At 44.8% G+C, this 13,907-nt stretch overlaps 1 protein-coding gene and 1 long non-coding RNA gene across 2 annotated transcripts in view; one reads left to right on the top strand and one right to left on the bottom strand.

Moving 5' to 3' along the window:
* LOC108306514 overlaps window positions 1-13,907 on the top strand; it is a 95,806-nt gene that overhangs the window by 2,951 nt on the left and 78,948 nt on the right. The window lies entirely within an intron of this gene.
* SPDYE4 (speedy/RINGO cell cycle regulator family member E4) lies at window positions 2,444-7,913 on the bottom strand. Its single transcript, XM_017531467.2, has 6 exons — window positions 7,641-7,913; window positions 6,887-7,141; window positions 6,014-6,072; window positions 4,849-4,934; window positions 2,672-2,840; window positions 2,444-2,547 (listed from the first exon to the last, which is right to left on the bottom strand). The coding sequence occupies exons 1-6, from the start codon at window positions 7,747-7,749 to the stop codon at window positions 2,488-2,490; spliced, it is 738 nt and encodes a 245-aa protein (XP_017386956.1). The 5' UTR covers window positions 7,750-7,913; the 3' UTR covers window positions 2,444-2,487.

The raw sequence follows: 13,907 nt of genomic DNA, 5'->3' as shown, positions 1-13,907 counted from the left end.
AAAAAAAAAAAAAAAGGAAAAATGACTCAGCATTGTTTTCCAGAGTTAATAAATTTGTTCAAATAACTAAAACCTCATTAAACAAAAATGTTATTGGACAACAAATAAGAAATCCAGATCAGTCTGATCACAGTCATTGTGAAGGTGAGAAAACTTCATCTTTATTGCATTTTCCTGGGCAGTGCACTGCACTGTCCTCTTTAAAACACACAGCTCCCGACTCCCTTTCAAACACACGTCCTCTTTAAAGTAACACACAAACCTTACAATACAAGGTAAAAAATGGGTAGGAATTCTCACAATTCAATAACAAACACTAAGCATCAAATAAAAATTTATTTTTACAAGAATTTAGGGTAAATGCCATCTAGCTAAAAATATAATAGATATATTATGTAACTATACTAAGTAAACACAGTGCTTCAGCAACACATGTAATAAAAAGATTTAAAAATAAAACATTTAGGATAAAATAATCATCTTTTGAAAATGAAAACAGAATTCTGTTTATGTGTATATGAAAGGTATAACAGCATTACACAACTTCGTAAAAACAGTGTCTTTTCCAAAATACTTGTATCTCTAAATTAGTTAAATACATGTAGTAATAATTCTATGCCCATAATTTTCAAAATAAACACATAAAATGTGTAGTGTATATTGGATATGTTAGTACATATGTAAGACATGCTAAAAATCACAACTAAATTCTCACAATTCAGTAACAAACACTAAACAGAAAATAAAAATGTCTATCTAAAAGAATGTAGAAGAACTCCCACCTAGCTATAAATATAATGGATAAGTTAGGTCAGTATCAGAGATAACAAGAGTGTTCGCTTTGGGAGCACATATGATAATAAATAAAATAATTGAAAGATGAAAGATTTAGGATAAAAATAATCCTTTCTTAAAAATGAAAACTGAATTATATTTATGTGTTTATAACAACTATAACAACCATCACAAAACTCTATAGGAACAGCATGTTTTCAATACTACAAAATTCAAAACTGTACAAAATAAATGTAATTCTATGGCCAACATACTCAAAATAAACCAATAAAATGTATAGTGTATATTAAAATATCTCTTAAAAATTTCAAACGATTTAAAATAAACTGTAATAATTCTATGGCCAACATTTGGAAAATAAACCAATAAAATATGCAGTATATATTAAACTATCTCTTAAAATCCTATGGCAGTAATTTCGTATTTTGCAAAGAATTCTGTGAGAATCTGAGCACCTGCGCTGTGCCTCCCATGCTTGTGAAGTGTGGCAGCTAAGTCCATAGGAAACTGGCCTTACAGCTTCTAGCCCAGGGGAGGTTGGGATTCAGCCGTGTGAAAAGGGAGATCGTGCCACAGGAAGGGTTGGAACCAGAAACACCCCTGGTATCTCACATTCCCTCCACAGACTATAAGAAGTACCCTTGGCTCCTAGGAGGAAAACGTAGTCACTCTAGTCCGCCCCTTCTAGAAGAGTCCAGGTTCTTTTAGATGATCTGCACAGGAAACTCTTCTCTTCTTGGTGTCTTTGGAGTCATTGGTGTCGGGATAAACTTCCTGCTGAAAATGCCCATCTCCCCTGGGCCCAGTGGTCTGGAAGTGAGAGAGAGGATATCACATTTGAAGGAGGCAGATCTCTAGACTGGAAGGTTATCTGCATCCCATGTCAGTCCTAACTAGGGTTCGGAGCAATGTATAAATGCTATTTTATCTCTAACCCTTCATTCTAAACCCTGATTCTGAAATATCATTTTTTATTCTGATACACTTTGGTGACCTTAACTCAAAAAATCACTGAATACGCCCAGAGTCACCCCCAGTGATCTGCTTCATGGCAAGGACTTCGAGGGAGTCAGCCCAGGGAGTAGAACACCCTGGGAGAACGTGGCTTTGGACTTCATCACACTTGGGGCCTTCTGGGTTGTTAAGATCTAGACTTGGAACCATGCTGCACCCATGTCTAATATGACGACATGACAAACCACCAGACCAGATTCCTAACCCTGAATCTTAATCTCTCCTGTTGAAGTCTAATGCTTAGTCCTAAATGCAGTTAGCTGCACAAGATATAAAGCAAATCTTCAGGGAATCCTTTTCCGAAATCCGTAACTCAAGTATGTCCATCCTAAGGAACCTCCCTAAATCTACGTAGTATCCTCATTTTTGAGACAAGAGTGTCACTCTGGGGCCCCGGCTGGAGTGCAGTGGCAGAATCACAGCTCACTGCAGCCCCAACCTCCCAGGCTCTGCTGTTCCCTCCAACTCAGCCTCCGGAGTGGTGGGGACTAGAGGTGCCCTCCACGATGCCCAGCTAATTTTTGTATTTTTTGTAGAGACGGGGTCTTGCCATGTTGACCAGGTTTGAAGCTGGATCAAGCAGTTGGGATCCTCGGATTTTCTTTAGCTTTTACTCTGGAGGATTCAGACGTACCTTCTCTCAGGCCGATGACCTCAGGCCTCCATGTCCCTGGAGCTCTAGGAAATGAGGGTGCGATCTCGGGCCCACACCCAGTGCTCTGGGTCATAAGCCTGGATCTGGGAAAACACACACCACTTGAGAAGCCTGGGACTCCCCAGAAAGACCCCTCCCTGCACTCTTCCAGCCTCCAATCCAGCCCATCTCTCCTCACCTCCACCTCCTCCTTATGGCCACACCTACCTCCTCCATCTCCTCTGGGGAAACCCGCATCCTCCAGCTCATGGAACAGAGAAACTGGTATCGAAGCTTATGGAACAAGGGTTTCTGGGAGTGGTCCTTCCCGTAGAGGAAGGAGAAGATGTCTTGTTTGGGGGCCTGGTCGTCCTCCTCCATGTCACTGGCCAGGTAGCTGGGGAGAGAAATCGGGTTGCTGCTAACGGCCACCCCCAGAAGGGACCCCCGCCGGAGTTCCACTTCCCAGAGAGGAAGGCAGGGGACTGTCCTCAGCTCAGCAACCACACCCACCCTGGAGAGGGCCCTGCCTTCCTCAGCAGGCCCTGCTGGACAGAGACCCGCTGAAGGGTGCCTCTCACACCTTCAGGAAGGAGACAGTCCAAGTGGTGGCTTTAGCCTGGAATCCCAGCATTTTGGGAGTCCAGACAGGAGGATCACTGGAGGGCAGGAGTTAGAGACCAGTCTGGGTAATATAGCAAGACCCCCTCTTCATTTAAAACCAGCTCAAGTCTTATCCTAAGCATGTGTCCTGCCATCCTTACACAAGACAGGTGACATGACCTTGTCCTAGTCCCCATCCCAGTTCCTCCCCACACCCCCTTCCTTGTTATGTTTGCACACACTTGTCTCCCTCTCCATCCTAAGGGCCCCAAGGACGGGAACTGACTGGTTTGTTTCTGTTAATTATCTCTTGCCTACCAAATGGCCAATATAGGGCTTTGTTTATCTTGCTGCATTAATTCAACAAACATTGCTGTGACCTCTCTCTTCCCATCCCCCATATTCCCTGGCACATATGATATGATGTACTTCATAAGGATTTGTTGAATAAATGAATACATGAATGAATGAAGAAAAGAAGGAAAGATTTATCTCATACCCAAATGCTGTATGAATTATTTCATGGAGTCAATATAACATGAACACTTGGAAAATGAAGGGAACTATGCTGAGTGTTTTGGGAAGACTGATATTTTGGCTGATTTTGTGGCTCATCTCTGTAATGCCAGCCCTTTGAGAGGCTGAGGTGAGAGTATTCCTTGAGTCCAGGAGTAGAAGCCTGGGTGACATAGTGAAGCCTGGTCTCTACTAAAAATCATAAAAAGTGGCTATATGTGGTGGCTTGCGCCTGTAGTCTCGGCTACTCAGGAGGCTGAGGGGGGAGGATCACTAGAGCCTGGAAGATAGAGGCTGCAGTGAGCTCTAATCTTGCCACTGACCTCCAGCCTTAGGGACAGAGCACATCTCTGGTAAAAATAAAAACTTTGATGTCTTGAAAAGATCCTGCCTTCAATGGAGGTCTAATGTGATGGGTTTGGGGAAAAGGAGGCAGATAAACTAATCCAGAATGTCCCATTATCCCAGGAGGTAAGTGAAGTGCTGCAGGCGTGAGATGTTGAAAGATCAGGGAAGGCATCACAGAGGCTGTGAGGTTGGACTGATTTTAAGGAGTTGGTAATTCCCTTCAGATCCACATGTGTGTAGGACACCCAGACAGAAAACACCAAACCAAAACAGAGCGGTGGGCATTTGGAAGAAGCGGTGAAACCAAATAATGAAACATCAGAATGGTGGGCAGATTTCGTGCTAGAGAGATTGCAGAGAGGGTTGAATTTGCCCTGTGGACCCAGGCCTCCATTTAGAGGGAAATCAGCTAAGGAAGTGGTTCAGGTGGGCAGTGAAGCAGGGGAGCTGTGCTTTGGAAAGCTATTCAGGCAGCTCTAGGGAGCCCCCTGACTTGGGGCGGGACTTGCAGGGCAGGAAGCCCCAGCAGGGAGGATTTGAAGATGGATCCGTGTTATGCCAGGACTACCTGGCATTGCGGCCTCTGTCATGGGAAGCTGGAGGAGGAGGATGGAAAATGGCATTTGATGTTGATGTAGGAAGGAGAGAGAAGAACCAGAAATGGCTGCTTGCTTGGGGAGCGGGGTCATGTCCATTTCTTTCCTTTCCCTTTAGGAGGGGTTTACGTTTCCTTTTGTTTGATTCTACTCTTTGTCAACTGCACTTGTGTTTGCTTTTAGAAAGAACAGACCAAGAACGCCATAGTATAATCTTGGTAGTTTTACACACAGTGGAAAGAGGACAAATAGGGTAAAAAATAGATGGAAGTTTGGAATCCCACTTCCTCCGCTGTCCCAGGGTGTTAGATATTGGCAGGTGGGAAGAAGCAAACTACTCACAGAGCCAGGAAGAAATGAATGCGTCGGTATTGCCATGAGAAGAGGCCGGCACGGCTAAAATACGCTATGACCATTGACAGGAGATACTGATGGAGAGAAGGGAGCAGAATGAAAGAGAGAGAGGTCACATCCTGGAAGAGGAAGATGGTAGAGATAAGGGAATGGGGGCAGTGGTGTGGTTGCCTATCAGAGAGGGGACCTCCTTGTTTGGCGACTGTGCCCATTGGGGGATTGCAGGTGGAGAGGTGTTCCAAGTCGCCTGCAAATCTGGGAAGTCAGAGGAAGGGAGGTCTGTGATGCTCTGATGGGTTCATTGGAGGGAGTGTGTCTAGGGCGGCTAGTGTCAGGAGGGTCTTGGTGAGCTGGGTGATCCTGGTGCACTAATTGAACAAGCATTGCTGTGACCTCTCTCTTGCCATCCTTCGTATTCCCTGGCACATAAGATGTCCTTCACATGGTTTTGTTGACTACATGGAGAGATGAATGAATGTAGAGAAGGAAAGATTTATCTTATACCTAAATGCCATATGAATTATTACATAGAGTCAATATAACATGAACACTTGCAAAATGAAAATAATTGTGCTGAGTGTTTTAGATATACTTTGATATTTTGGCTGATTGGGAGGCTCATATGTATGTAATACCAGCACATTGAGGGGCTGAGGTCCCCAGGTTCTGAGAGGATAGGGGTCATGTGTTTCACGACTGTGGTCCGGGGCTCGCATCTCAAAGGGCCCTAAGCAGAGGCAGGGGCCACCCATCCACTATGCAAGAAGCCTGCAGAGCCCTGAGGGAGATGCTGACAGATTATAAAAAGAGCAAAAATAACTGGGAGTGGTGACTCACGCCTTGAGTCCCAGCTATTGGAGAGGCTCAGTTGGGAGGATTGCTTGAGCCCAGGAGGTTGAGGCTGCAGTGAGCTATGATTGCACCACTGCGCTCCAACCTGGGCAACAGAACGAGATCCTGTCTCCAAAAAATATATATATATATATATATATATATATATATATATATATCATCAGAACTTGAGCATCCAATACAATGGGAGCAGTAGGTGGGAGATAGTAGAGGGAGAGAGGAGAGGAAGTGTTTAGAAGCTGCACCCTCCCCCAGGCCGTGTGTTAGAGCAGGAACACAGTGGAGTGGAGAACAACCTTACCTTGTCGGAAACCCTCAGATCTTTGTCCCAGGCCAGGAATTTTTGAATGACAGGATCCTCTGTGAAAAGAGAGCCTGTGTTAGGGTGGGAAGCAGAACAGGTTGTCGTGGGAACCACAGAGCAGAGAGAACTGTGCCTCCCTTGGGGAAGTCTCAAAACTGTGGCCAAGGGTTTGGTGTATGGGAGAGGAGAGACGGACTTTCACTGGGCAAGGAGGGAGGCTGCCGCTCTGAGACTCCCCTGAGGAAAGGCTAAAGGAGGCCCTGGGTGTCAGAATCTATAGGATGAGGAGATGCGATAAGCCATGATGTCCTCCCATGAGACACAAACGGACCGCTGCAGAAGTGATCATGGAATTCCCATCTTTGCTTCGGGAGACAGTCACAGCAGGGTGTGCCCATGGCCTTGTCCTCCCCTTCTGTGGATGGAGACACTTAGGTTTAGAAAGTCAGCATGAGACATAGAATTTCAGAGGGTACAGCTGAAACCAAGCTTGCTTGCTTTCATTTTGTTAAAAAAATTTTGTGATAGGGTCTTTCCCTGTCAACCAGGCTGGAGTGCAGTGATGCAGTCACAGCTCATTATGCCTTCGAATGACTGAGTTCAAGAGATCCTGCTGCCTGAACCTCCCTAAGTGCTGGGACCTCAGGCATGAGCCACTGTACCTGGCATGAAACCAAGCTTTCTCATTTCAAGTGCAGACCTTTCTTAAGACTAGCCTCATCCTCTACCATCTCCTAAGCCTCCTCCTCCCACATGGAGAGCTCACCCACCAGGAGAACAAATTCTTCTTATTGAAAAAGTGTGATTATTGGAAATTTCCATTTTTTAAAATGAACCCAATTGGAGGTGCTCTCCGGGGTGTCCTCCTACCCAGCAGCCTGTTGAAGGCCTCATGGTGCTCAGGGAGCACCAAGGACACTCGCTTTCTCTTCAGCCTCATCTTGAGCCCATCTTCAGACAGGGTCTCTGCCACCCAGGTGTCCTTGGGCTCAGGGCTGCGCTCCAAGTTCAGCTCCTCCTCCGTCTCCTCCTTGGATTCGTCTGACCATTCCGATTCGTCTGACCATTCCCTCCTCTTTTTGAGGCCAAGGGCTTGAGGCCAGGGGCTGGGATCTACACAGGGGGCTGAGTGAAGAAACCAGGACATGGTGTAAAGTTTCTGCAACTGATGACCTTAGACCCCTGACCTTAAGGCCACATAGTACTCTTCCATCCTCCCGAACGTCGCTGTCTCTAAGCTTCTCCAAGCCATGTCTCCACTTTCCCCTTTGCTGATCCCCATCTACCTCTCCCTCACCTCCCCATTATTCCACCTTTCTGTCCTCAAAAGGTTTCCTCATCAAAGATAAGAACTTTCAATTGGAGAAGAATGGAAACCTTCACTTGAGCACTTCCTTCTCCCCTGTCATCTTTTGAGTGCATCTCCTGACCCCCGTCATTTTTCCCAGGCTTTCTTTCCATGTGGCCAAGCTGAGCCCCCCTCCCTGCACCCTCCTTCCCCGAGGCGCTGAGTCCCTCATTTCTTTCCCACACACCCTACTTCAGGTGCTCCTTCCCAATCACTGGGCCCTGTCCCTCTTCTGAGTCAGTCCTCTCCCATCACTTCTCCCTCCAGTCACCTCACCTGATGGTCCTGGCACTTCATCATCCACCAGCACCTGGGGAGAACACACCGTTGTACTAAGCTGGGGGCTCTGCACTTCAAACGGGGGGTGTGCTTGACCACTGGCCATGGTCTCTCCCAAAGGCTTTGTTTCTGTCCACTCAACCTAGTCTCTGTTCTGTCCAAAGCCGCCTTACAGACCCCGTTAGGACCCTGAAAAGCATGTTTCTCTTCTAGAGGCTCAGGAGAAGTCAGGAGTGAAGAACAGCTCTGAGAAGATGCTGTTATCCACCTGAGCTCCCAAGCGCCCAGAGTTCGATCTGTCCAATCAGAAAGGTTGGAATCTCTGATGTCATTGGCCTTTCCAACCTGGCAACCAGTTTGAAGAAAAACACATGTAACTGCCAGACTGATCTCTTCTCTTGGAGATCCGGGGTGAGGGGTAACTCCTGATAATGCCACAACCTCTGAGCATTGTCCAAAAGCATTCTCAGGGTCTCCGCATTCCTCTTTTCCCTGTCCAGGCAGAGGCTGTGTCCTATCTACTCTCAGCTGAAGGGGTGTTGGGCTCTCCTCCCTGCTGTTCCTTCCCATTTCAGTCTGGCCTGGGGGAGAGGGTGGAAGATGGCAAGGATATTTAGGGTAAGCAGAATGATGAGACCTTCCAGGAGTGAGATGATCATGTCCAAGAGATCCCGGGTACATTGACTTGTTGAATGAAACCGTTACATCATAGCACTCAGTTTGGCAAAGCTTTTTTGCTAAATGTCTACAGGTATTCACCATCCTTGATCCTATGCTAGGGGAACACACGACCTTTACTCTCAGGCATCTTTATGAGTCCAGGAGACACTTTGAGGACGGAAAATCATAGGAAACTGTCAGTGGGTTCACACATATTTCCAACAGTGTCCACAGTTTCAGTCCATCCATGAATCACCTAAAGCCTGCCCTTCCAGTTCAGCTAAGGAACTGTAGTCTATATATCAACAATTACAATATATAAACGTCACTTGACCCAGACATTTTCTTACCATTTATATATTCTAGGAATTAAATATTCTTTGTAACAAAGACTAAGTGGAAAAAAATCTCAGCAAGGCACAGGTGCTCTCACAATCTCAGCCCTTTGGGTGGCGGAGTCAGGAGCATCACTTGTGGTTAGGAGCTCAAGATTAGTCAGGGCAACATAGCAAGACCTCATCTCTACAAAATATCAACAAAGTAATCAGGAATCATGGCAGACCCCTGTGGTCCCAGCTACTTGGGAAGCTGAGGCAGGAGGATCCCTTAAGTCCTGATGTTTGAGGCTGCAGTGAGCTCTGATTGCACCACTGCACACCAGCCTGGATGACAGAGTGAGACACAGTGTCAAAAATATTTTTTTAAGGAGAAATAAAATATAGGAACTGGATGTCGCCTCAGATACCATTCAAAGAACTCGTGAGTTCTGGCACAGCTTCCTAATGGGCCCTGGTCTCCGAGGAGTCTCTCGCTGATAGGAAAGGCACAACTGAATGAGGAAGCAGATCCCGTCTCTGTGGAAGTCCAATAGTTAGAAATCTCTCTTCTTGTTGAACTGAGCTGACATTTGCATTCATGATGATTTCAACCATCAGAGCTGGTTGGATCCTTCTGTAACAAAATAGAAAACCATCTTTCTCTCCTATTTAACAGGCTTTGAAAGGTTAGAAGATCAATATTCTGTTGTCATTGGAGTTTCTCCTCTGTAGCAGGAAAGGTTCTGATGAATCACTCTTCAAGCCAGTTTTGCATATTCCTCTGTGTTCTAGGCACCTTCTCTAGACAGGCTATCATTGGGCAGCACCCATCTTAAATTATGTTGACACATTGTCCAAAAATGGCCCAGGTTTTATCTGATATGTTCAGGAAAAAGCAAAACTATCACTTCTCCCCTTCTGTTTTTCTCCAATAGTGCAGTTTAAAACAACACTGGCTGTAGGTATGCACCAGAAATATCATTAGAGTGAAATAGCAGGGCTTGACTGGCCAGGCATGGTGGCTCATGCCTGTCATCCCTACACTTTGGGAGGCCAAGGTGGGGAAATCACTTGAGCCCAGGATTTGGCTCAAATCTTTTACACTTGAGGAAGGAGTGTAACTCAGTGACACTCCTTCCGTACAAAAAATTTTAAAATTAGGCTGATGTGGTGGCACACACTTGTAGTCCCAGTTAGTTTGGAGGCTGAGTTTGGGGGATCACTTGAGCCTAGGAGTTCCAGGCTGCAATGAGCCCCTGCACTCCTGCCTGGGTGACCAATTCAGATCCCCCAAATCCCAGCAAAGTAATTAAAAAAGGAAACAAGAAAGACAAGAGATGTGCTTTGCAAAATACCAGCCTTAGGTTCTCAACTAGGAAGATTAAGATACAGATGCCAGGACCCAGCCCCATAGATTTGAATTCTAAAGGACTGAGGTGGGGCCTGTTTTAACATCATCATTGGAGTCCATTCAGTTTTGGAAGTCTCTGGGTCGGGCAGTGCAATAGATATTCCAAAGAAAGCAAAATCACTATCCAGTAAAATGAGAAAAAGAGTTTTTGAGAGGGGTAAATAAGACCTGGGCTCCACATGGGTGGGCTGTGACCAGGCTTTTTATCCTTGGCTCAGTACAACCTTCTGCACCAGCCTCCAAGCCCCCTGTGTGCTAGTCCAGAAGCCCCCTAACATTGGCTTTCACCTGTAATCCAGGCACTTTGGGAGGCCAAGGCAGGCAGATCACAAGGTGAAGAGATCGAGACCATCCTGGCCAATATGGTGAAACCCCGTCTCTACTAAAAATACAAAAAAATTAGCTGGGCGTGGTGGCACACACCTGTCATCCCAGCTACTCGGGAGGCTGAGGCAGGAGAATTGCTTGAGCCCTGGAGGTAGAGGTTGCAGTGAGCTGAGGTCACGACACTGCACTGCAGCGTGGCACCTGGGGATGGAGTGAGACTCTGTCTCAAAAAAAAAGGAATTATCACAAAACAAGAATGAGAGGGACTATCCACTGCTAGATACCAAAATGTGTTCTAAGATGAAAGTGTTGAAACGGCATGTTGCTAGTGTCACTCCAGGAAAAAATCCTCAAATGCTCTGGGCAAGTAACTTGCTCTAAGATAGGCCTGACTTTGTCTACTGCCTAAAGGTATGAAAATTCATAATTTTAAAAGACACTTCGACCAAAAGCAAAACAAGACTAAACACACATCTGAAGGTCTGAAATGGGCTACGGGCCCTAGTTTACTATCCTTGATACAATAAACAAAATAGAAAGCTCAGGATAAACCCGAGTTTCTATAGGAATGCATTATATGCTATCATGGCATATTTCCGAGGTGAAAATGTAGAACACGCAACAAATGGTACTGGGACAACTAACTAATTATTTGGAAAAAGAAAGCTACAAATCAAATTCCCGATGGAATTAATTAAATGTGAAATTAAATGTTCAATGTGAAAATTCATCATGTAGTAGGATATCCAATGTAAATAATACTTCCCTGTTTTTTTTTTTTTTTTTTTTTGGCCACTGGTGAGAGAGTGTTCATCTCAGAAGTCACAAGGCTCACAAGTCATATCTGAGCCTCTGAAGGGTTTACAAGCCTAATGTACAAGTTTAAATTCCAATCCAAAGTGTAGTATCTTCCTTTTTCTGCATCCTCACTGCTGGGAACTAAATGTGCTTCCCCCAAATTCATATGTTGAAACCCTATATTAGTCTGTTTTCATGCTGCTGGTAAAGACATGCCCAAGACTGGGAAGAAAAAGAGGCTGAATTGGAGTTACAGTTCCACATGGCTGGGAGGCCTCACAATCATGGTGGGAGGTGAAAAGCACTTTTATATGGCAATGGCAAGAGAAAATGAAAGAGAAGCAAAAGTGGAAACAGCTGATAAACCCATCAGATCTCCTGAGACTTATTCACTATCATGAGAATAGCACAGAACAGACCAGCCCCCCCATAATTCAATTACCTCTGCCTGTGTCCCTCCCACAAAACATGGGAATTTTGGGAGATACAATTCAAGTTGAGACTAGAATGTGGACACAGACAAACCCTATCAAACCCTAATCTCTAATGTAATGGTACTTGGATATAGAGCCTTTGTGAGGTAATTAGCTCCTAAGGGTGGTACCCTCACAATGGGTTTAGTGCTCTTATAACAAAAACAAGAGCTTTCAGTGAGAATGTGTGTTTTAAAGTGTGTTTGCTCTCTGCCATGTGAGGGAACAATGGGAAAACAGCCACCTGCAAACCAGCAAGTAGACCCTCAGCAGACACTGCCTCTCTTGGCACCTTGATCTTGGACTTCCCAGCCTCCAGAACTATGAGAGAAATGTTTAAGTTTCCCGGTCTATGAGAATTTGTGAGAGCAGCCCAAACTGACTAAGACGCTCACCAATATGGGTATATTACCAGTCTCTTAAAATTTGTCAGCCTGATAGGTGAAGTGACTCGTTTATATAGCCATTTCTTCCTCTGTGTGTCTCCTGTTCATGTTTGATGCACATTTTAAAAATAAAGTTGCTTTGCATTTTTATTGATTTATAGAAGGTCTTTATGTGTTCTCAGAAGTAATCCTATATTTCTGATGCCCACTTCTTTTCATCCTAATACTTTTGAATGAATTGGTTGGACCCTCACTGGATGCAGCAAGGAACAGGGAAGGATATCAGTGCAGCAATCCATGGCAGGCTGACCAATATTGAGGTACCCAGGCTGATTTGCCAAGTCAGCAGAAGAATTAGGTTTCCCTTCTTTTAGGCTTGAGATTCTCTAAAAGCAGAGATGGTACTAATCAGGAGAGGTGGGGCAATAATTGTTCTGTTTACCCTGTGACTACATCATTGAGAGGTAGATACAACAGATCTGCAGTCCCCAGTAAATTTTTTTTTTTTTTTTTTTTTTTTTTTTTTTTTTCTTTTTTATTTTTTTTTTTTTTTTTTTGAGACAGGGTCTTTCTCTGTTGCCCAGGTTGGAGTGCAGTGGTATGATTACAGCTCATGTAGCCTTGACCTCCCAGGCCTGAACAATCCTCCCACCTCAGCCTCTTGTGTAGCTGGGACTACAAGTGTGCACCACCCCACCTGACTACATTTTGCATTTTTATAGAGGTGTGATTTTACCAGTTGCCTAGGCTGATCTTGAACTTCTGGGCTTAAATCATCTGCTCACCTGGGCCTCCTACAGTGCTAAGATCACAGGCATGATCCACTGTGGCTGGCTATCCCTAGAATGTCTTGAGTGCTCAGGCTCAGTGCAGACTCTTGGTAACAACCTAAGTTCTTCCCATTATAAGTTCACTGTTGCACAAAAGCTTCTTAAATTCCTCCCAGATCTTACCTGCCTCATTTGCCATGTGGTTTATGATATTAGTGACAGAAGGAAGGGTCCTTCAATGGAGGCAACCTGTAACAGTACCTGCATGGTTCCATTTGCTGGAATACTAATCGTGTTCTAGGCTCAGCCATGCCTGTGGTTACACAAACATCAACACTTTGCAACCTCCTCCTCCTTATCTTGTGTGTCTGTCAGGTGTGTTCATTGACTTCAGTAATTTGATTTCTACTAACCAAACCTAAGATACTTCCCCCTTCTCGTCAGTCATTTTACTGTATTGCCTGAACACAGTGGCTCGTGCCTGTAATCCCAGCACTTTGGGAAGCCAAGGCTGGTGGATAACCTGAGGTTGGGAGTTCGAGACCAGCCTGGCCAACATGGTGAAAGCCCGTCTCTACTAAAAATACAACAAAATTAGCTGGGTGTGGTGGGGTGTGCCTGTAACCTCAGCTACTTGGGAGGCTGAGGCCAGAGAATCGCCTGAACCTCAGTGGCAGAGGTTGCAGTGAGCCAAGATCACGCCACTACACTCCAGCCTGGGCGACAGAGGCTTTGTTTCAAAAAAAAAAAATTACTATATGATTAATAATGCCCAACATATATATGCAAATATTTTTTCCCAGCTTGCTGTTTGTCTTTTAATTTTATGATGCCTTTTATCATAGAAATGTAAAATATTTAGCTGAATCCATTGATCATTCTTTTTATCTTCCTGAGTTTTATGTTTTTTTAAAGTCTTCTGCACTCAAAATTACAAATATATTGACATTTAGAATTGTATTTTTAAATGTTGTTTATTTCTAATTGTAGTAAAATGTACATAACAACAGATTTACCATGTTAAGCATTTTTTTTTTTTTTGAGATGGAGCCTCCCTCTGTCGTCCAGGCTGGAGTGCAGTGATGTGATCTTGTCTCACTGCAACCTCTGCCTCCCGGGTTC

This window comes from Cebus imitator, unplaced genomic scaffold (genome assembly GCF_001604975.1).
Source record: "Cebus imitator isolate Cc_AM_T3 unplaced genomic scaffold, Cebus_imitator-1.0 Scaffold72, whole genome shotgun sequence".
Lineage (NCBI taxonomy): Eukaryota > Metazoa > Chordata > Mammalia > Primates > Cebidae > Cebus > Cebus imitator.
This window is presented reverse-complemented; position numbering and strand designations above follow the sequence as displayed.